The sequence below is a fragment of the Suricata suricatta genome, chromosome 11, assembly GCF_006229205.1.
Source record: "Suricata suricatta isolate VVHF042 chromosome 11, meerkat_22Aug2017_6uvM2_HiC, whole genome shotgun sequence".
In the NCBI taxonomy this organism is placed as follows: domain Eukaryota; kingdom Metazoa; phylum Chordata; class Mammalia; order Carnivora; family Herpestidae; genus Suricata; species Suricata suricatta.
This window is the reverse complement of record NC_043710.1, coordinates 66,681,928-66,706,131: the sequence shown is the minus strand read 5'-3', so window position 1 is coordinate 66,706,131 and position 24,204 is coordinate 66,681,928. Positions and strand designations below refer to the sequence as shown.

Sequence of the window (24,204 nt, the reverse complement as noted above, 5' to 3'; positions counted from 1 at the left end):
AGTTTGGTTTGGAGCATGTGGTGCTTGACAGGCTTATGAGATACGTAGGTGGTGATGCCCAGGGAGCAGATGGATATATGCGTCTGGAATTTAAATGATTCTGGGGACATGATGCAAAGCATTGCCCCTGTTTGCCACCAGCTTATCACCCAAACTGCTGTATTTGATGTAACAATAGCTGGCATGTAGCTTAGTAAGTCCTTACTAAGTGTCAGACACCCTACTGCACAGGACACGTTATACAACAGGTACTGTTACCATCACTGAATTACAGAGGAGGAACCTGAAACTTACAATGTTGGGTAATGTACCTAGGCCATGCATCTTGTAAGGGTCAGAGCTGGGATTCAAGCCAGCAGTCTGAGTCCGCCACTGGGTAATGGCTGTCCTGTGCTACATTGTTTCTCAATTGTTCAAGCCACACCTGCAGTAAACAAGTACTTTACAATACAAACCAGTGCCCACAGATCTACATTACACTGTGTGCACGTGCACTCACATAGGCAGTTAAGTAAACGGTGAGCCAAAAAGTACTTACCCTCACTAAATGATGCAACCTCATATTTTCTACTCAAATCTATTATTTTTTTAAATGTCAGTTGCTCCCTGGGCACCTGGGTGGCTCAGTCAGTTAAGTGGGCAACTTTAGTTCAGGTCATGATCTTGGGGTCCATGAGTTCAAGCCCCGCCTCAGGCTCTGTGCTGACAGCTCAGAGCCTAGAGCCTGCTTTGGATTCTGTGTCTCCCTCTCTCTCTGCCCCTCTCCACTCATGCTCTGTCTCTCCATCTCTCAAAAATGAATAAATAGTAAAAAAAAATTTTAATGTCGATTTTTCCCTACTCAATTGATTTCACAGCCAGACTTTGAGTTTGACAAATACTGCTGTATTTTGTTCTCCTGGAGGGAATATTTCATTTCTATTCTCCGTCCCTGTCATTCCCCCCACCTTTGGGAAAGAACACTCAATGTTGCTGCATGGGTCCTATTTTTGTCTCTAGAGAAAGTATTAAAGGTAAAAGCTTGGGACATCATGGATAAGGCCAGCCAGGAAACACTCACTTGGGTAGACAGCTTGAACCTGGTCTTCAACGTGGCTGACAGAGGTTATTGTAGAGTATGCAAAGTCACAGCAAAGAATGCAGTGCAAAGCAGCATGAGCAAAATAGTGATTGCTAGTATGAGCTTCAGTGGCACACAGGCCTGGGTTCGTGTTCCAGCTCTACACCTTATTAACCGTATCATTTGGGGTAGATACTGTACTTCAGATGCTATTATAGAAGGATAAAACTGAAATAGTGTGCTGATTCTTGCAGCAGCTACCACAAGCCTAGCCCTTAGTAGGCCCTGAGGAAATTGTATTAATGTCTTTATTAATTTAAGGTATAACAGATAGACTAACTTACAAACTGAATATTCATCTGTAAAAGCAAATTAAGATTTCCAGACTATTCAGTAATGACCTATTCATTCATTGATCATCAATTAGTAAGTCATTTAAAGGAGACTTTATTTTAGTTTTTGATGTTTATTTATTTATTTTGAGAGAGAGAAAGAGAGAGAGCGAGAGAGAGAGAAGCCGAAGCAGGCTCCACACTGTCACACAGAGCCCGACGTGGGACTCAAACTCGCGAAACTGAGATCATGACTTGAGCTGAAACAAGAGTCAGACTCTTAACCGACTGAGCACCCAGGTGCCCCTAAAGGAGACTTTGGATACTGATTGTACTTAACACAGGATGAAGTACGTCTTAGAAGAGCCTGGTAGCTAAATGTCAGTAAATATAGCCCCGGGCACAGAGTTGTTTGTCTTAGGACATTTGGAGGGGAAGTCACCCTGCAGGTCTTCCTTCAGAGTAGACAGTGTCACCCCAGAGCAGCCACGTTACATGAGCAGGGATCCCAGAGCCCTTTCACGAAATCATCAGTGGAAAAGAGCTGTTTGATTAAATACAAACCTGTGCCAAAATGTATAGGTCCCAGAGCTAACTGTGTTTATGAAATGAGAACTTTTCTGGAAGACTTTGAAATTCATGAGGCGCAAAAGTTAGATTCCATCTCGTGAGGGAAGAAAGAACCAATTCAGTGTTGATTAGAGAAGCAAAGTGCTTGGTAAAAGTAAACTCACATGGCTTAAGGCTCTACATTTACTTTCCCTTTCTCTTACTAGAAATATAATTTAAAAATGGAAATACAGTTCAAAAAACATTCCTGGTACTTGAACTTTTAACATTCGGTCTAGTCCCCTTTGGCTTTCTCTCATTAATTTTAGATTTCCATCAGGTCATCATTATTAGTTAAAAATTTTCAGGCATATCCTCTTAACCCCAGATAAATGGTACCCCAAATGTGTACCAAGGAAGATGAATACACTGGACTGAGGGTAGAGGTTAGAGAGGGACCGATAAACAGGATGAGCAATTCTAAGGATGCTCTAGGCTGCTGTGCCTCTCAGGAGCATGACCTCCATAAACCTTACATTCTTTGCCATGCTCAGCATCCAGTAAGGGACCTGGACACAGCTCTGTTCACTGAGTGCTTCACGTGTGCTGGCCATGAGCTGGGCACACCATGCAGGGGGTTTCTGTTAGTCCTCACAGCAGTCTTTGGAAATCGGTATTACTATCTTCATTCCATAGATGAGGAAACTGAGGATCAGAGAGGTTAAGGTAGCTGTCTAGCATCACACAGCTGGTAGGGACAGAGCCACAGTTTGAACCCATGGCCAGTGACTTTGAAGCTTGGTCTCCCTCCTCCATGGCCTCTCATGAGCAAATCTGTACCTGAACTCTAGCAAAAAATACCACAAGTGTTATTTTGCTGAGCACCCCAGCCTGCCAGGCACCAGACTAGTCTGAGTAATTCCAAATTAATTCCAAAATATAAAAGGATGTATAGGACACTGGTTTAAATGAAAAGATCACTAGACTGAAATCCCACGAGAGGCAGAGGATGTATATATTTGGTTCCTCATTGTATCTCAGATGCCTAGTATGTGGCTGGTCCTCAAAGCATACTTGCTAAATTAATTATTATGTAAAAAATTAAAGAACCAACAATTTGAAATGGAACTCAAAATTCAAATCCTATTTCTGCAACTTGCTGGGGCCTTGATTTTAGGAAAATCATTTCATTCTCTTATCCTCAGCGTTACCATCTGTAAGATGGGTATAACACTTTCATAGCCTGCTTATAGGGCACTGGACTTTACAGTGCCTTGGGACAACCTGTGGGTGTTTAGAAACTCCTCATCTAGGCTTCCATCCCCAGAATTCTGACATGATGGGTATGGGATGTGATCTGGGCATTTAAAGCTCCCTAGGGGTTCTAAGGGGTAGCAAAATTTGGAACCACTGTCATAGGGATATTTTTTTTGTTAGGGGGGATTGTCAAACACAGGAAAGGAAATAAAACTGCTTTGTAAAACCTAAAGAGACAGTTAAATATAAATATTTGTTAAAAGTCAGTACAGAATGACTCTGGACCTAGAGCTCCTGCTGCCTGATGCCACAGAAGAAGACAGGTTACTCTGATCTCGTGTGTGCCACATCAGTCATCCATCTCCAGGACAAATGACCTCCCTCCTGGTTCACCTGACCAGCTGGCAGAGTTGAGGCTGAGGCACAAGAGGAAGAGGATTTGGTTGCCATCAGGGCTCGAACAGGTTAACAGTGACCTGCTGGACAGTTGCCCTGTTGGATGAACTTGTCCTTGGGTGGGTTCACGTGCAGTTCTGGCTGCCACACCCACTCATCCGCACGCACGAGGCACATGTATACAATGCCTACTCAGAGAGCCTCCCAAATGTGCCTGTTTGTTTGATTCTTCCTGGTCACGGTTCACTTCTCGACCCAGTCCTCCCAGGCTGGGCCTGTCAAAGAGCTCTTGTATTGTTGGAGGAAGGAAGTGGTCCTCCCTTGTCCTCAGCAGCTCCCCTGTCCGTCACCTTCCTCTGCTGCTATTCTGTTGAGGGTCAACTGAGTAAGAGGGCCACCAGGGTGCCAAGAACAATATTATTTAAATTTTAAATAATGGTCTCTTGGGAAGAAAGGGTCATGAGGCATTCAAACTGCCAGAGAATTTTGCCAAGAGAATGATTCATAAGCCTTCCAACTGTGTACCCTTCTCCCCTCGTTCAGTTAGGACAAAATCCTCAAGTTGCCAAGTAGTTCAGGAGTGGATTCTTCTATTTTCCTTGCATGTTGGTCCTCATCCAACGACTCCACAGAAACCAGTCTTCTAATGGCAAGATAATTGAAATGGCCATTACTCTCAAATGCTTTTGAATGGCATATATTAGCCACATGCCCTCAACATGTCATTCATTGACTCGTCTGAGCCACAATCCCCCTCTTCTACACCTGGTGATAATAACACCTGCCCAGTCTAGGACCAAATGCCATGAGCCATTTGAGACCATTTCAGAAATAATAAAGCAGTAAAAATATGCAAGTCGTGCTGGACCAAATTTCTAATTTATCTACTATCTTGAAGGGAAAAGAGACAAGAAAGGAAACAAATACCATCAAGGGCAATATCTAAGTAGCTTCTAGTCCTGAACCCAGAGGGATCTGAAATGACAACAGTCTTTCTTTTCTTTTTTTAGCCTTTCTGATACTTTTTTGAATTAATAAAATCTCAACATCCATTTTCTCATTTGACTGACACAATGACTCAGTGAAGGCAGCAGACTCAGAGAGGTGAAGTAACTTCCCCAGAGCCCCACAGCCTGAAAGTAGAGGAACTGAATGTAGGACTCTACTCCTGTCCCATTCCCCCACACTGGCTGCATGAGCGCAGCACCTCCATGTCCAGGGCCTTAGGCCATGGAAGGAAAATGAAATTGTATTTCTCAGAACAAGAACTTTTCCATATATTGCAGCCCACAGCACCAAAGTCCTGTCTTGGAGCCCAAAACTGGGTTAAGGTTAGTTCTGGGCAGGAATGAATAGTGTATCCTCCGCTTCTGGGAATTTACAGTGTGTTTCTGGATCTGTGATTTTGCACCAATCACAGAAGTATGTCTGGCGGGAAGGCCATTCTCAGGTTTGTCTGTGAAGACTTTCCCATGCATGTGTTTCTGAGACTCCCAAATATCCATCCCGGGAGTGTGCTCAGGGGCCCTTCATAAACCTGGCATTCAGTGAGAGAACAGCGGCCTCAGTCACCCTACTTCCTACTACAGGAGTCTATGTCATCCTAACTCATAAAAATCCCGAACGGATAGAGTCATGAAGCACTATGCGAAAGGAGGAGGAAATACCTTCCAGTCCTCTAGTAGCTAATCAGCTCTAACTGTACAGTTTGGAAGCTGCTGGCACACAGCTCTGTCCCAGCTGCTGCAGCGGACAGATGGAGGAAGCAGGTTATGGCATATGTAGTCCACTCCTAGCATGATGTAATGATGGTGGAACGGAACACCTTTACTGTTACACGTGTGTCTGCTGTCCTTCCTTCCATAGTTATACTGGTCAGAGGAAATACGGTCACATGGGTGTCATGGGCCGAGTATGTGATCGCACAGGTACAAGGGCACCTGCTTGCAGACAGGCTGACTGGTCCGGTGCTGACACAGAGGATCACTCAGCAATAGCTGAACTATTAAGGTAACTGGATCTATTTGGAGAAGCAGAATAATTTCATCCCCAGTGGAAGGACAGCCAGCTCTTCTACAACCTGTTGAACTTGTTGTCTCTCAGGAGCACTTGCCTTTCTCCAAGGGAAGAGCATGAACATGCAAACATATGGGCCTGAGTTCTACTCCTGCTTCTTCCATCAGCTCACGGTGTGAACTTGGGCAAGATACTTACCTCTCTGGCCTCAGTCTCCCACTCCATAAGTGGGAATAATAATCATATGATGGTTAACCGAGGGGTGCTGTGAGGAACAGAGATGGCATGTAATAAGTGCCTGTCTCAGTGCCTGACCCAGCCCAACAGGTGCTCAGTAAAAGCTGACGACTGCCATTGTCACTGATGATGATACTGTTGCACCACAGCCCTGTGGGAGCTACTTTCAAGTGTCTGCTTTTTGCCACCGTGAGTTTATTACCTAGTAATTGATGCTTAAGAACCCAAACAAAAAATACATTTCATCGTTAAACTGTATGGCACTGACTCAGGGAAGGGGGAGAGCTCTGTGAAATGGATTGTCAGGGATGCCTCCTGGAGGAGGGGCCCTGGGCTGTGGATTGGGAGATGGAGGAGGGAAGCAGTGGTCAGAGCACAGTGGGCAGGGTACCAATGTGAGTCAGTGTATGGCAGCCAGAAGGAGCACACCCATCAGGGCATGGGGAGGATGCACAGAGCTGCTGAGGCAGGGGCTTTGCACAGGCATGGATGGGCAGTTACATTAGAAGTGGTGACGTCACTCCAGCCTCTACTCCTCCAGCCCCTTCTGCCAGACTAGCTCTGGACCACCCTCAGGACTTACCTCTAGCATCTGCCAGCGAGCTTTCTGGTGCACCCTGTCCCACGAACAAAATAGTAATGGTAATAGGGAGAACAGCTAGCACTCACTGAGTTCCTATCTGACTGGACCTGTGCTGAGCATTTCATAGGCATTGGTTCATTGAATCCCACAACAGGTGAAAGAGATGAGGAAGTGGCTTGCCCAGGGCAGAGGTCTGGAATCTCCATTATCTGTTAATCAATGGGACTCCCGCTAATACTCAGGAGGGCAGTGACCAACACTCTTTCCTTTAGAACCCACCCCCCAATGTCCAACATGGTTGTCCTGGCACAAAGTAGGGACTCATAAATGCTTATAGAATGAATGAGAAGAGATTGTCAAGTTTCCAGCAAGGCTCTGGATCCAGAGGCGCCATGCAAGTCACCAAGTGGGATGGGGAGGCCTCCCCTCGGAAAAGCTAAGTCGTAAGGAACCAAGCACTGGGAAGCTTGGATCTCTGAACAGCAGGAAGCTGGGTCAGGAGCCTAGGGGACTTGCTGCCTCTGAGCTTCGCCATTTGCTGGTGGGCTCTGTTCAAATATCTTCTCTGTGATGTCAGAAAGTTTTGTCCTGGGAATGTAGGCTATGCCGAGCCCATAGGCAGAGTTCAGTAGCTGGGCTAGAGATCTTTCGGAAAAGATGATAAAATAGGTAAAGTCATGGGGAACAGTTAAAAGATTAACACTAGTACAGCATAGGCGCTGACCAATCAAAATGGTCTCAGGCCTTTATTTCTAGAATAGGATCTTGAGGCCACCCATTCTGCCAGACATTAATTCCTTAGTCATTGGATCTTGAGGAGGTCCAGAGATTCCATGAGAGAAGCCAGAGCTGGGAGGTACACCTGGCTGAGGCAGTGATCAGAGCAGTGGCTCTATAACAGTAGAAACATTACAAGAGTAGAAATTGTAGGTCCCTCCTGGTGTGTGCTGAACACCACAAGGGTAGGAGGTTGACCTATAATGCAGAGAGTCAGCCATTTTTCAAAAGCCACTTCTATTTTGAGAGCTTTGTTATAACTCGATAACACAATGCGTAACTCTTGCTTAACAAGGCACACAGAGACTATAATTTTTCAATGTGGTAAGAATGAATAAGAGCCCCACTGTTAACTCCTCCATGTTGAACAAGCCCTGCTCAGGATTCCTGGTATACCTATGGGAATTATATGACTTTTGCCATACAGATCAAGAGTCTTGAGTATCAATTAGCAAAGTTTATTTATTTTGTAGGGAAATATAAATTCAAATACTTCTCTCTTATATGCTAATGAATCATCTCATCCTAATCCTATTTTGGAGGCCATGGTACAGCTAACGTGCCTGAATTTCTGCCTTACAAACTTGCAAATCTGAAGTTGCCTTCACAGTAGCTCAGGATGAAAAGAAGCTTCTAGAAGTATTTTTTTTAATCCCTGAAATTACCAGTTGCTAAACAGTCATAATTTTTCCCTCAAATACAAAAGAAGTTGGTGGCAATCAGCCAAGAGAAACACTTAGCCTTGTAGAGAGAAGTGGACTGTTATTAAAAGCCACAGTGGTCATTAACAAAGCTGATGTCATCATTCAGTGCCTGGGCCTCCCTGGGATCCCTGGGGCCAAGAAGAGATGATCACAGTCTTTACCAAGCCAATGAACAGTCGCCTGCCTAATGGTGTTTGGTGAAAGTGCTCGGTCTCCAGGGCAGGCAGTTTCCTGCCATATGACCAGGGACCCAAGTTGGTGGCCAGCACAGGGGATTTATGAATTGGTGACTTTGGGCTTTGATGAAGGAAAAGTTTGGAATTTTATGTGTGAAGAGTACTTTGCGAATTCTCTGTGAGTCATACTTTCAAACAAAGTGGAGCCTATCTTAGGATAGATCTTTCTTACAGCTCCAGCACTTCTGAGAGGGTGGTGGACAAGTCTTCAGGGTTTTCATTAAGCTGAGGTGTCTTTATTGCTTTTTAAAAACACTGGAGGAGCCCAGTATTCATGGTTTTAGAGATTTGTAAGTTACAAAACAAAACCAAAGAGAAAATTGGGAGAAACGAAGGAGCCTAACTTTTATTCACTTCTTTTCTTTATTTTTCCTCCTTTCCACTCCTCCCTCACCACTTGTATCCCAGCTGACATTTTCTGAGGCCTATCTCACCGAGGTCCTGGCAGGGAAAGAGGGTAGTCGTGAAACATGCAGGGTATGATCAAATCTTGGTTCTGTCACTTGCCTGTAGTCAAAGAAATCATCAGAGAGAAAAATGGTCACACCAAATGGGCTTAATGATTATAAGATGCATCTTGGCTAAGAAACAGTGAAATTCAGGCCATTCCTGGGCAACTTCCAGAGCATAACATAACCTCTCTTGCTTAGCCATCTCATCTAGAAAGGTTGTAGAACCTCTTCTAGTAGAGATTGTAAAACCTCTACACAGTGTGAGTGTAAGGATACGGTAAGATTGGATATTTATTAGAGTCCCCATCTTAGAGATGATGATAGCAACCGCCCTAACATGTGGATGATCAGCATATGGGCTTGCATCTCCCTGTTATTATCAAACTCTCTATAATAATCATAGTAGAGGAGGTATTTTGCAGCTGGCAGAGCAACACAGGGATCTCTGGTGGTCAAGGGCTCTGGGGGAAGCTAGACTCCCCTCAGAACAATCTAGGTCTTGTTTATCACCCACAGAGCCTTCTGTACTTCTAGGAGGAGCCTTACTTTACCTGGGGCTCATTACGGATGGAAGGCTTACCCAGAGCTGCTCCAGGTATCATCAGCCTTGGATACAATGACAGCTGTATTAGCAGAATTAACTAATTAATTAAAAACAGTTCTCAGTCCCCTACAAAACCCCCATGGGGATTCTGGTCCCTTCTTCATTGATGTCCTCTACCCGTGGCAGCCACTCAGGAGCTCACTACTGTCGTCACCGCCAGGATGCTTCCTGAGAACGCCAGGAGTTTCTAGGCTGTGCTGCCTGAGCTCTACACAGAACAGGTCTTCTTCACACCGTGGGTGATACCTTATCATGTTGTGATAAAGGTAGGGCAGCTGTGTCCCCATGTCTCCCAGTGTCCCTTAGAGAGCAGTCCCTGAGCTTCTGCCAGCAGACAGACTCCAAAGGGCTTAGCCAGGCCAGAGAGCAGATTCCATGACGTCCCACTAGTTCCCCAGCTTCCCGCCAGCGCCCAAACCAGAAAAAGCTTGTTTGTGAAAGGCTCTGGTAAGAGAATGAAAGGATCAGCAACATATGCAGAGAAATAGTTAAAAATACATGTCTGTTAAAAGACTTGTATCCAAAACATGTGAAGAATTATTTTAAGACAGCTTTTTGAGTTATAATTCACCCATGTAAAATGTACACCTCAATGGTTTATGATATAATACATTACTAATTTTTTAAAAGTTGTGGTAAAGTATAACAAAACTTTCCATTTTAACCATTTTTAAGTGTACAATTAAGTGGCATCAAATGTATTCACAAAGTTGTCCAGCAGTCACCACTATTTCCAAAATTTTCATCGTATCCCAAACAGAAATTCTGTAATCATTAAGCAATAACTCATCACTCCCCTCTCAGCCCTTAGTAATCTTTAATCTACTTTGTCTCCATGAATTTGCCTTTTCGGTATTTCATGTAAGTGGAATCATGCATTTGTCCTTTCATATCTTGCTTATTTAATTTGATTTTCAAAGTTCATCCACACAGCAGCATGTATAGGAACTTCATTCCTTTTAGTTTGACTACATCTGCATTGTTTGTATATACATTTTGCTTAGCTACTAATATATTGGGTTGATTGTACCTTTTAGCTATTGTGAATAATGCTGCCTTGGATGTTGGTGTACAAGTGTCTGTTCAAGTCCTTGTTTTCAATTCCTTTGCATATATATCTGGGTGTGGAATTGCTGGGGTCATATGGTAATTCTATGTTTAGCTTTGAGGAACTGCTAAACTATTTTTCCAAAGAGGCTGCAACACTTGCCATGTGTACCAGCAGTGTATGAAGCTTTTAGTTTTTCTGCATCCTCACCAACACTCATCATTTACTGTTGTTTTTAAAAAATTTTTTAATGTTTATTTATTTTTGAGAGAGAGACACCCATAGAGTGTGAGCGGGGGAGGGTCAGAGACAAAGGGAGACACAGAATCAGAAGCAGGCTCCAGGCTCTGAGCTGTCAGCACAGAGCCTCATGTGGGGCTCGAACCCATGAACTGTGAGATCATGACCTGAGCTGAAGTTGGCCGCTTAATCCACTGAGCCACCCAGGTGCCCCTACTGTTGTTTTTATTACAGCCATCCTAGTGAGTATGAAATGGTATCTCATTGTAGTTTTGATTTGCATTTTCCTAATGATTAATGATGCTGACAGTTCTCAGTGCATTATTGGCCATTTATGTATCTTCAGAGAAATGTATATCCAAGTTATTTATTTGCCCATTTTTTCAATTGGGTTATTTTTTGTTGGTTGTGTTACAGCAATTATATATAGATTCTAGATGTTAAATGCCTTATGTTATTTCCAAATATTTCTTCCATTCTCTAGATTCCAAATACTTCTCCCATTTCACTTTCTTAATAGTGTCCTTTTTACACAAAAGTTTTCAAATGAAGTCGACTTACCTCATTTTTCCTTTGTTACTGGTGCTTTCAGTATCACATCTAATAACTCATTGCTATATCCAAGGTCATGAAGGCTTACTTACCCCTGTGTTTTATTCCAAGAGTTTTTTTATTTTAGCTCTTTATACTTAGGTTATTGATCCATTTTTAGTTAATTTTTGTATTGGGTGTGAGGTAGGGATCCAACCTTATTCTTTTGCATGTGGAAATCCAATTATCCCAACACATCTCTTTAAGAGACTGTTCTTTCCTCCCTTGAATGGACTCAGTATCCTTGTCAAAAATCAATTTGCCATATATGTATGAGTTTATTTCTAAACTATTGATTCTATTCTGTTGACCTATTTATCCTATGCCAGTACCACCCTGTTTTGGTTATTGTAGCTTTGTGTTATAATTTAAAATTTTCTTTTTAAAAATGATTTTGGGGGGCATCTGAGTGGCTCAGTCAGTTAAGCATCCAACTTATGACCTGATTTCTGCTCAGGTCATGACTTCATGGTTTGTGAGTACAGAGGCCCAGGTCAGGCTCTGTACTGACAGCACAGAATTTGCTTGGGATTGTCTCTCTCCTCTCTTTGCCCCTCACCCACCCATGTGCACCCTCTCTCTATCTTTCAAAATAAATAAATAAAAAACTTAAAACAATGGTTTTTGTTGTCCAACCCTTTTGCTATTGCATATGAATTTGAGGATTGACTTTTCTATTTCTTCAAAAGAGGCCATTTGAATTTGATATGGGTTGTGTTGAAATCGTAGAACAAAGAATTCTTAAAACTTAACGTTAAGGGAAAAAATGGACAAAAATCTGAGCAGATACCTCACCAAAAAAGGTATACTGATGGAAAATAAGCAGATGAAAAAATGCTTACCATGAATATGCCAATAGAGAGCTACAAATTAAAATAATAATAGGATTCCATTACATATCTATTACAATAATTAAAATTTAAAAAACTGACAATACCAAATGCTCAGGAGGGTGTGGAGCCTTAGAAACTCAGTTGCTGCTGTGGGAATGCAAAATAGCACAGCCACTTGAAAAACAGTTTGGCAGTTTCTACAAAAAGCTAAACATAGCCTTACCATATGATCTAGCAGTTGCATTCCTATGTATTTACTCAATTGATTTGCAAACTTATGTCTGCACAAAAACCTGCACATGAATATTTATAGCAACCTTATTTATATTCCCCCAAAATTGGAAGCAACCAAGATGAATAGATAAATGGAGAAATTAAGGTACAGCCAGACCATGGAATGTCCTCCCGTGATAAGAAGAAATGAGCCGTAAAAATAGGTGGATGAACATTATGTACTTCTGGCTGAGTGAGAGAGGCCAATCTGAAAAGGCTACATATTGTGTGATTCCATTTGTATGACATTCTGGAAAACACAAAACTGTACAGACAGCAAAAAAATCAGTAGTTGCCAGAGGTCCAGGGGGAGGAAGGGAGGGATGAATAGGTAAAGCACATGGAATATTTAGAGCCATGAGACTATTTTGCATGATACCATGATGGGCTCATTACATTATGCATTTGTCAAAACTCCTACAACTTTACAGCATAAAGAATGAATCTTAATGTATCCAGATTGTTTCCAAATCATTTAGTAAGCTGTTGGATCAAATGCACACTGTAACATGAGAATATAACTGTGGTATATCATACATAAATGTATGATACAACCTCAGTGAAGGGGTGGAAGGAAAGGTGCTGACCTAAGTAGCTGCAGAAGTAAGTGGAGTTTATAAGACTATAGGCAGAAGGAACTCTGGTGTATTAAGCTACCACATGGTGGCATGGGTTAACAATTCTGATACTTCCGTGTGTGTATACTGGGATTGAGTAATTAAGTACATCGATGGCAGGTGGTGAGAGCTGAGTCTCTCACTGGCACAGTGAGAATTTACAGATTAGCAAAGTGATGAGGCTAGAATGATCCTGTAATACCCAAGATTTCTTTATCGTCCCCCAAAACCAGAGATTACCTGGGAGACCGAGTCACACATGCAAAAGCAAAGGACTTTATTACGGAGTTAGACTCGCTGGGGCCTAAGCTCGGGCTCACAGACTTTACCAGCGTGGTGGATCCATGCTGAGAGCCCTGAACAAAAGCGGGTTAGGGCTTTTATGAGTTTGGGAAGGGGGAGTTACAGGAAATTGTGACACAGGTACAGTGATCCAACCCCTACCCACCCCCCATCGATACAGGCAGCTGTGGGAGCCAATCACAACATTTAGAATATCAACCAATCAGAGTGGGCCCTGAACCTTACGTAGGGCATGGCTAGACTTAACCTCCATCTTTAGGCCTGCCCCCAGAAATGTTAATGGTGTTAGCTGGCCTTCAAGGTCAGAGGGGAAACCTGAATCAGACCTGCATCCTTACAATCCATGTAGTAATGGATTAGAGACATTAGTATGAAGTTATGTTTAGCATAATATAGATTCATTTGCTTGCTCTTTCAGCTGAGAGGGAATAGAAACAATAAAATCCCAGTAATAAGGAGCACATGTATTAAGTAGAAATCAGACCTTGGTTTCCCATGCCATGCTTCCAAGAAGAAATCAGGCCTCCTTGAAACAATGGTTGATTCTAGGACTGGTGCAGGCTGTAATATACAAGATGAGCCTCGAGCATCTCATGCCAGAAAGTAAGGAGATGAAAGAAAGAGGGAGAGAGAGGATGGTGGGAGGAAGGAAGAAAGTGAGAGAGAAGAGAGAGAGAAAGAGAGAAAAGGAGAGAGAAAGAGAGAAAGAGAAGAAGGAAGAGAAAGACGCAGTGAAAAGGAAGGAATTAAGGGATTATGTCAAAGGGACACAGAGGCCATCTGAAAGAGTTCCCAGTGGCCAAAGCTGAAACCATTTGAGCAACAAAATAAATAAACTGTATTGGATTATAATCCAAAGTATAAAATAAAAACCTATGAGTCCATTCTAATATAAATAAATGATTGAATAAATAAATAAATGGGGAGGGGCGCCTGAGGGGCTCAGTTGGTTAAGCGTCCGGCTTCAGCTCAGGTCATGATCCCACAGTTCGTGGGTTCAAGCCCCACGTTGGGCTCTGTGCTGACAGCTAGCTCAGAGCCTGGAGCCTGTCTTCGAATTCTGTATCTTCCCCTCTCTCTGACCCTCCCCTGTTCACACTCTCCCTCTCTGTCTCTCAAAAAAAACAAATACATAAAAATAAATAAATAAATGGAAAGAAGAGATAAATCTTGCATGCAGAAGAATTCCAGAAAAGGAGTCGCTTTACAGTGGAGAACCCTAATAAGCACTACCCAGCCAGGTGGTCAGGGTCACGATCATGGTTGATATCAGTAGTGATAAATGTTGACAGTATATATCTTGTTCTGATGTGAAAAATGGCACTTTGTCTCTGTGTCTTCCTCCTCAATACCCATAACCCCAGTGGAGTCATGAAAAAGACATCAGACAAATTCCAATAAAAGGGTATTGTATAACATACATGACAAGTACTCCTCAAAACTCTCAAAGTCATCAAAACAAGAAAGGTCTGAGAAACTGTCAGACAGAGGATCCTGAGGAGACATGATCACTAAATGTAATGTGGGATCCTGCAAAAACAACAACAGAAAGGGCCTTAGGGAGAAACTAAGGAAGTCTATGAGGCATCTGGGGACTCAGTTGGTTGAGCGTCTAACTCTTGACTCCAGCTCAGGTCATGATCCCAGGGTTGTGGGATCGAGCCCCATGACAGGCTCCGTGCTAAGTGTGGTGCCTACTTAAGGTGTTCTCTCTATGGCCTGCTCCCCCTCCACTCCCTTCCCTGCTCACTCACTTTATAAAACAGACAAATAAAAACCCTAAGAAAATCTGAATAAACTATGGCATTTACTTCATAATAATGTGTTGCTATAGGCTCATTAGCTCTAACAAATATTAATAATAGAAATTGGGTGTGGGGATATATGGGAACTCTACTGTCTTCTCATTTTTTCTATAAATCCAAAATTGTTCTATAAAATAAAATAGATTTAAAAAACACGTAACCCCAAAAAACCTGGCCATATGGATATTTTCCTCTTTGTTCCAGGAAGAATCTGAACCTCAGAAGAGTCCAAGTACCTGGCACAAGATTGCCTGGTTGTTTAAATGGTAGACGTGGGATTCGAATGCAGGGCCCACTGTTGAATCAGTGACTTTTGCCTGTCTGTGGATGGAACCTCTCTGTTCCATAGTTTTGCATGTTTCCCTTCATGTGTTTCTTTCTTGTTCTTCCCAGGGGATGGCTTTTACACTTGAAGAAAGGCTGCAGCTTGGAATCCATGGCCTGATCCCTCCCTGTTTCCTGAGTCAGGATGTGCAGCTCCTCCGGATCATGAGATACTACGAGCGGCAGCAGAGCGACCTGGACAAGTCAGTTCCTAGATCTGCTCTCTCTACTCAAGCCCCAGGCTAGGCTATTTCTTGTGGTGCACACAAGGTTCTCTTTGTTCTCTGCAGTAGGGAAAGGCTGAGAGCCCTGAGAGATCCCAGCCCCAGCCGGGTCTTCCATAGGGTGGCGGTCTCCTGAGGGACAGGGCTTCTTATGATAGAGGCACTGTTGACATGTCTTGGGAGAACTGGGAAGGGAGACTGGCGTCCAACCAGTGGAATCTGGTTGGGCCTCTGGGAAGTGGTGGTATCTGAGTCAGCCGGACAAGCACTGATGGGACTTCAGCAGACAGCATGGGGTTCATGTAAGGCATTTTCTCAGCAGGGGGAAGGGGAGCAAGGTGTGTCAAGGAAGTGGTACATGGCCCAGGTTCCTGCAGTAAGGGGTATGTGAGGGAGAAGAGGGGAAATGCACAATGACACCTCAGAAGAGACCTCAGATGTCGTATGTTAGAGGTTTATGGGAGCCGTTAATAACCCTGCCACCACTCTGGGTTCTCCCAGTGGAGATATTTCATGAAGAGCCACATGAAGGATCAGAGGGTCAGCTTTGTCAGTTTTACTAACGAAGGTGGTGACCTCCCACGTCACATGGCTATGAATTGGTACAGCCAGGGTTTGAACACAGGTAGTTCACTCCAGAGTTTACTTTTAACTGCTCTGCTATGCCATAGCTAAGAGTCATTGGAGCTTAGTGGCTATAAGATTAGACTAGTATTAGACTATATTCAAATCCCTATTCTACCACTTAATAGCAAAACTGAGTTAGCCTCTCTGGTTCATTCCTTATCTGTACCGTACCAGTGGTAACTAACTCATAGGGTCATGATAAGGCTTAAATGCATTAGTATTTGTAATGTGCTTAGAACAGTTACATAGTTGACTGTTGCACTATGCAACTATGCAAAAGCATGTAAAATAAATGTGAAATCTTGCTCTGGACTCTGGCAGAAATTTAGGGAGAAGCTAAGGGTCCCCTCCCCCCACATATCTGTAAAGCTTAATGGCCAAGATTTTGGGTCACTGATAATATAGCTGTCCCTCTCAGCAGGATGTCAGATCCTGCACCCATCTTCCCGAGCTCCCAAGTTTATAGTCCATTGCTTCTAAATTGTAATGAATAATGAAACCTCTGACTCCCTCCTGCCCCAGCCCCTATTCCTGAACAGCTAAAGTCTATGGGTATGACTCCCTTTAACTCCAAGGCCATACTGTAGCCCAGGTTAAATATTCTCTCCTTCTTGTTTATTCTACTCATACTAGGTCTAACTATGTCACCCTGAGGAGCAAACCGGAAAGTACACAATTAATTCAACCAACAAACATATGCTCTAACTTTGAACAATCTGAACTTTCCCCTTTTGTTAAATTTACAAAGAAGAATTAAAGTCTAATGTGAAATCCTTTTTCCTAAGAATTAAAAGTCCTAAATCCTTCCCTCTCTCCAGTTTTTTTTTCAGCTAGATAGACCTTACTCATATGCCTGGAAAGACATGCCAGGTTCAGAGAGAAGGGGATGTGTCTGATCCTGGGAGTTCTAGAGTGCTTGCTCTTGATGGTCTGTTGACTCCTCTGACTCATTCCCAGAGTCCCTTATTTCAGCAGGTGCTCAGGGAAATGCTAAGGAGGATCTCTGGCTTCTTTTCAGTAAGGGTAATGGTGTGCAGGTAAATTTATAACTAGTTCTGGGACACAGAGAGACCCCTGATTTATACCATTGGCCAATTTCCATGATATAAATACTCCCAACCATGACCAATTTCAAGTTACCAACTTGACATCACTAATGCAGAACTGGGAAGAGATGTGTGCAAATGGCTACTGAGTAAGGGAATGAGCTTAGAACGCAAGTAATGAGCTGAGATCCTGGCTGCTTAAGCAGAAATTCTCTCTTCCTTCTAAAACACTATTTTTAGTTCTGGACCAGGGCCTTTGGTGGGGAAGAAGAAGCTGAGGTCCCAAGAAGTCACATGACTTCCCCAGAGTCACAAAGCTAGTGAACAGCAGAGCTGGGAATCAAACTTAGGGCCCTGGTACCACTCCCAGGGATCATTCCACTATGGGAACAGCTCTCCCATCCCATTCCATGCCAGGGATCAAGTGCCTCCGTACTCTCCTACACTGTTGTCCAAAAAGGGTGTGATGTCAGTAGTCACCAGCACCTCATGGTAAATTTCAGCCTTGGGGTTTTTTTCTCCCAGGTGTTTTGCATTTTCAGAACTGTGAATGAAAGGCTTTTTTCCTGGCCTAGTGATTTCAGGCTTCAGGGAATAGGTAAGAAAAAAATATTTTTTGGAGCTCGCCTCCTGAAGTCAAGTGATACTCAGCCACTTGGGAGCTCTGCTTGTGACAGGGACCAGCCCTTTGTGGTGGGAAAGTCCAGCTCATCCATCACTGGTATGTTCTGTGTTTTCCTTGACCCTACTCCACCCTCAGCATATTATTTTTTCACTCAGTAATGTCCACACAGTAATAACATAACTAACCATCTTGTACCATGGTTGAGATTCTAAAGTCAGATTGCTTAAGTTCAAATCTTTACTGCTTAGGTGAGTTATTTCATTTCTCTGTGCCTTACCCTCCTTATCTCTAAAACAGCCAGAATTATAGGACCTACCTCACAAGTCTTTGGGGGTTTTAAATGAGTTAATGTAAAATATTTAGCATAGTACCTATGCCATGAATAATGATGAGTACCATAAGGCAGACAATATTCTCCATATTTCATAGGAAATGAGGCCCATTCTTGGGAAAGAGTGGTTTGCCCATGAGCCCACCATCATAAGTAGCTGAGCAGGAGCCCTGGGTCTCTGCATCAAGGGACCTCTGCACTGCCACTATGGTGCTCATGTGACCAGCATGGTCCTTGTCTCCCTTTCCAAGGTACATCATTCTCATGACGCTCCAGGACCGGAATGAGAAGCTCTTCTACCGAGTGCTGACGTCTGATGTGGAGAAGTTCATGCCCATCGTGTACACCCCCACTGTGGGGCTGGCCTGTCAGCATTACGGCCTGACCTTCCGCAGGCCCCGGTGAGCTGTCCGGGGGCACGGTCTCAGGGAGGGGCCATCTCACAGAGGGGAATCCATTCTTCCCTCTGGCCTTGCTTAATGGGACTCTGGAGGCCAGTCCTGGTTGAGCCAAAGGCTCAACAAGACATTTGATCTTAAGCATTTGCTCAGGAAATTACCCTATACACAGAGAAATGAGCTGAGAGAGGGTCTAGCAAGGGAATAGCAAAGTTCCTCCACCTTCCAATGATAAATGCGCAACATGTTGTTCAATGTTGGCCTGAGAGGTATTTCAGATTGTTTTTCTCTCATTATCTGCCTACCACCTACCCGCTTTCTTGTCATCTTCACAGTGCCGATGGCTCTCTTGCCAATTCGGGCCAATGAATAATGGAGTGTTGGATACCAAAGACTGAATTCTTTTGCTGACTCAAAGAACTAGTATTCCTTCATTTGGGCTTGACTCAGATTCCACTTAAAAATGTCATTTTATGACACAAAAATTTGGCACTACAGTTTCTTCCAGAGCCAAAGAATTTGGGGGGCAGTTTTTCTAAAAAGATTGCCTGTGGGGTTTTTTTCATGATAAGTTCAGAATTACGTATTTCTAAAAATATATAAAAAAGGAAAAATGGGTGTATTCCAAAGATCTTTAGTGCAAGGTGCCTGGTTATTATCAATACATATTTCTAATGCTGATGGTAAAAGACTGGTCTTGGTTTATTATACGAATAGAACACTGTTTTAGCCTGTGTTAGAATGTGTGAAGATACAGTGTGCTGTGTACAGGTGTGTAGTTTATGTTTACATAGAATTTTTAAATCTGTGTTTACAAATCGTTTGCTATATGAGGAACACGCAATTGTGGATCTAGAACATTTTTTGTTCATTTGTAAAAATAGTCTTCAGGTTGTGAAGCCAGCTTTTGGGCTGAGCCTGCCGGCTGAGCTTGTGGAGGCCCTGATGCCCGTTCTCTTCCTGTTCTGGTCCCACTGTTACCTTTGGCGGAGAGCAGTGTCACGTCTCATCTTCTTGGTTTGGGGGGCGGAATCCAGCTGTTGAAGCAACATGTCCTCATCACTCAGAGCAGCCATGGGTGCCTGCGTGGCTCAGTCTAAATGCCCAACTTTTGATTTTTGGCTCAGGTCATGATCTCATGGTTTGTGGGACTGAGCCCTTGTCAGGCTCTGCAATGAGCATGGAGGCTGCTTGGGATTCTCTCTATGTCTGTTTCTGTCTCTGTCTGCCTGTCTCTCTCTCTCTCTCTCTCTCTCTCTCTCTTTCTACCCCTCTCCCACTCACTCACTGTCTCTCTCTCTCTCTCTCTCAAAACAAAATAAACTTAAAAAAAGAGCAACTATACTCCTGCAGTCCTACGGGGGGCACTGTACCCAGGCTCTGTAGTATTAAGTCTTCAACCTGCCTCTTTCAATAGGAAAGAGACCCTTTTCCTCTTATTCTCATTCTGCAACCAGTAGTGGAAGAGACCCTGGGAGCTGGTAGAACATTTCTAAAGGAAGTAGGATCCTGTTTACCTGCCAGTTCCTACTCAGCGATGATCCTCCCAGGTCCTCCCTCCTGCACAGTGCAGGTCAGCTCACTTCTCTCCTCCGAGGCCATCAGCAGCCTCCAAGTCTTAAAGAAGCCTAGCACTTTGATGAAAGTAAGCCTGTCACAGCCCAGTTCCTGCTGAGAAGTACCATGCTCTGGCTACACTGATCTATTCCTCACATCTGGCATGAGAAATGCTCCGTGCCTTTGAACATGTGTTCCTCTCTGCATCAGACATCTGCATTCTCTGCTCTCCTCATTCTCCGTTCATCAGAATTGATGCTAGCCTTCAAGGTCACCCAAGAGTCAGCTTCTCTGCCCTCCCTGATGCTCTGGGGCTGAAGTGCTCACTCCCTCCTCTGCCTCCCCCTCAATCATTACACATTCTTCCATTCCATGGTTATGTTGTTTGTGCTTCATGTTTTTAATTACTTGTATATTAGCCTCCTCTATCAAAGCACAAACTTCTTGAGGGGTTAGTAAACACGGCAGATCCATTTGCATATACTAGACCAGTACTTGGCCGGCACTTGACACTCTGATGGGAAAGTAGCATTGTATAGTGACTAGGAAGAGCTAGGTCTTTGCTGTCAGCCCTGACTTTTAGTCTCCTTGACCTTGGGCAGTTTCCACATTTATGAAATTAAGGTAATAATACTACTTATATCAACTAGTCATTGTGAGGGTAAAACGTGACGTGTGGATAAGATATCTGGCCTACATGTGAGTGTTGATTTGTCTTCAGTGACTGTTGTAGGAGGAAGGAAAAATTGCTACATGCAGAGTCATATTATACATACACACTTTTACATTTTTAAAAAGAAAATTGAGTCATTGAACATTTAATGAACTCACATGTTTAACTACAGGCACAATTGGACTCTTCCAGAATCTTCTGTTTCCTGAAGTCCGTTAGCCCTTATGACATGGCTCACTGCCTCTACTGACTGGCCGCTGAGACCCTGTGGAAATGCAAGGCCATCCCACTCCCAGGCTGCAGTCTAGACTGTAGCTTCAGTTGTTGGTTCCAGATGAACCAGTAACAAGATCAGGATCCTGCATATACAACAGGTTCTTAAAGTAGAATTTGCCTCCCGAATGCACGCTAGAATCCAGGGAACACACAAAACTGAACTTGAGTTAATGAACACTTACTGATGGAATTGGAAGTGGGGTTCATGAGCAAATGTCTAAGAAAGAATTCTTGAGATGTCCTTGGCGCAAAAAGGTGATTTTATTAAAGTACGGGACAGGCTGCACTGGGGTTGTGAGGAACAACAGATTATATACTTTCAAGTTTGTGGAGGGAGGGATGTTTAAATAACATAAGTCTCCTAGGAATTTCTAGATGCTGGAAGCAGCGTCTCACAGGACCCTAAAGATTTAGCTGTTGTCAAGGTAAGGTTGTTTTTAGTGTCTAAGGAAGTGTGAACCTTAAGGCATTAAGGCAGCTGTAGGCTTCTTGGGGAGCATTACACTCTGCAGGTCTCTGACATGTATCAGTGGGCTGCAGGCTCTAAGGGAGTTTAATTTAAACTGCATTTCTTTTCCCTTGGTTTCCCTCAACACTTATGGAGCAACTACTAGGTGCTGGGCATCATGTTACATGCTGTGAAATTACCCCCCAAGGAACAAAATATGGTTCTTAACCTCAGGCAAAGTGAGGGGACAGGCGATAATGATACAGATTAAATATAATAAAAGTTTAAAAAATAAGAGATTTAATAGAGACAAAAAAATACAGGAGTCTGTGAAAGAGGGAAATTTCTTTTCCCTGGATGTAGTAGGAGTGCTTCACAAGAGAGATGATGTTTGGACTGGTTCTTGAAGGTTGGAGAGGAATCCTGTGGGTAGAGAAGAAGGGAATGGCCATTCCAGGAAAGGGCTTGGTATTATAGGCTTTGTAGACACGTGGGTGGTCAGCTCACTTGGGTGTCTCCCCACCTCCTGTGTCTGGCAGAGAGGGTGAGGGGAGATAGGCTTTATGTCCATTGGCTTATAGTGGATCCTCCCAATGTCCTCTCAGGTTAGTTTGGGAACAGTACCTCCATTTCACAGATGAGGAAACTGAGGTGGACAGAAGAAAGGAACTTGTCTAAGATCTAACTGGTAAAGTTAGAACTCTGGCTACGAGAGTCAGGGAAAACCCCACCAGAGGCAACATTTGAGCTGGGCTTTAAAAAGATGAAAGCAAAGAATCAAGACAAAAAAAAAATCATTTGTTTACTGTGATCCAGGCACACCCCCCACCCTTTGCTAGAGGGCAAGTCCTGTGGGACCTCATGGTGGGTGAAACAGGAGAATAGAGGGGTAGGAGAATTGGCCAGTGGCTCTGCCCAAAAAGAGGAAGGCGACTGGTCTCCTTCCCATGACCCAACGGGTTTGGAGTCACGGGGAGAGCTGTGTCCACTTGGTTCCCCACTGGCAGTTCTCCGATGGCTCAGTGATGGAGAAGGACATGGTGGCAGAGTGGGGTTTCATAGGGGTGGAAACAAGGTCCTGTCAACACTTGAGCTCAGAAAACAGCTCAGCCCTGAGTGGGGGCAATCAGGATCCTATAGAAGCTGGACACTGAGTGGGGAAAACAAGATTGCCATCATTCCAGCCCAAGACCCACAGTTGAACTGGAGCAGGAGAAAAGCATCATCATAATGCATAACTGTTTGCTGAAGGCCTAAAATCTTTGCATACTAACTCACTTAATTCTCACAATCCCCTAAAAGGTGGTTGCTACTGCCATCCCATTTATAGATGGGAAAACTGAGACATAGAGAAATAACTTGCCCCAAATCACACAGCTCATAACCAGCAAAGCCAGAACTCAGATCCATGCAGTCTGAACCAGAACGTGGACAGGTAACCACTGCACTGCACTGCCTGCTGTGTTTGGGGACTGTAGACATTTGATGGGCATTTGGGGCTGGTTGCCCTTGCAGCTCTAGGAATGCTTGATTGACCTGGACTCCGTGCGGATTGCTACGTACTGTTTCCTTAGCCTCTCCTAGGGGAGGATGATCCAGCCAGGTCCTGGGCCCGAGGCTGTGCAGGACTGAGGCAGGTGTGGGCAGCCTGAACTGTGTTCTTGGATTCTTACCTCTTGGTACAGACTTCCCGCATATGTTTTGCACAAACCCTTCTTCAGATGATTACCCAATTAAGCTACTTGACATGTGACATTCTGAGCTGTTGCACCAGGTTTCCATTTGACTGCTTTCCAGGTGTTGATTCCACACCTGCCTTGCTCCTGAAGGAAATGGGAGTTTGGGCTCTGCCCCAACCCTGAGCCTCATCTGAGGCAGGGGTTGGAATGGCTTTATGGATTAGCATCTGAAGGGAGGACAGCCCCAAGGCCAGGAGGGAGAGAGCCAGCTCCTTCTCTGTTTCTGAAATGATAAACATTCCTGCCAGGTTCCCAGAAACAATGGAGTCTTCTGTGAAAGGCCCTCCCCATCCCCTCCAAAGCTAATTAAGTCCAGCTAATGCTAAAATTGAACTTCCAAAGTGCCTTGGGCTCTGCATCGCCTCACAACCTTGAGGGAGCTGCTAGACTATCTCAGGGCACCTGAGTATCCCTGGGTGGATAAACACAGCTGAAGGTTCCAAACTCTGCAGAGCGTTCTCTGCCCTTTCCTGTCTCACTGTTGGCACACCCTGTGCATGCGCCTCCATGGGCCATAGATCCTGGATACCCTGGCTTGAAGGAATGGCCTTGAATGTCATTAGCATGTGCAAGCCCAGGATGAGACCAGGCAGGAGTCCAAAATGCAACTCAGCTAAGGGGAGGCTACCAGGAGAAAGCCAGTATGGTGTGGGCTGCTGTCCAGTGGGAGGGAATAACCTCCCTTACCTAGGCACCTCCATCTTGACCAACCGTGTCTTTGTCTTCATCCTCTTGGGGTCTAACAGATATGCACATGCCTGTAACTCTGACATTTCCCAGCCTCTGTGGGGCTCTGATCCAGATGGACAGTGAGGGTTGCCTTGTGGGTAGCAGAAGGAGCATAGACTTTGAAGCAGGAAGACTTGGACTTGAATCCCAGTTTCTGATGACTTTTGACCATTTAGCACCCACCCCCCAGTCTCCTCATGTGTAAAATGGGAATGATGCCTGTTCATGTGGCTGCTTGTGCGGATTCAGTGAAATTCCATGTGTAAAAGGCCCAGCCCTAGCGAGCACTCAGCA

The 24,204-nt window shown here is 44.1% G+C and overlaps 1 protein-coding gene across 2 annotated transcripts in view; it reads left to right on the top strand.

Moving 5' to 3' along the window:
- The window catches only part of ME3 (malic enzyme 3), a 188,724-nt gene that overhangs the window by 71,360 nt on the left and 93,160 nt on the right, over positions 1–24,204 (top strand). For both annotated transcript variants that reach the window (XM_029915107.1, XM_029915106.1), the window contains 2 exons: positions 15,307–15,440; positions 18,342–18,491. In XM_029915107.1, the coding sequence (XP_029770967.1) occupies positions 15,307–15,440; positions 18,342–18,491 (284 nt within the window). The remainder of the gene's footprint in view (positions 1–15,306; positions 15,441–18,341; positions 18,492–24,204) is intronic.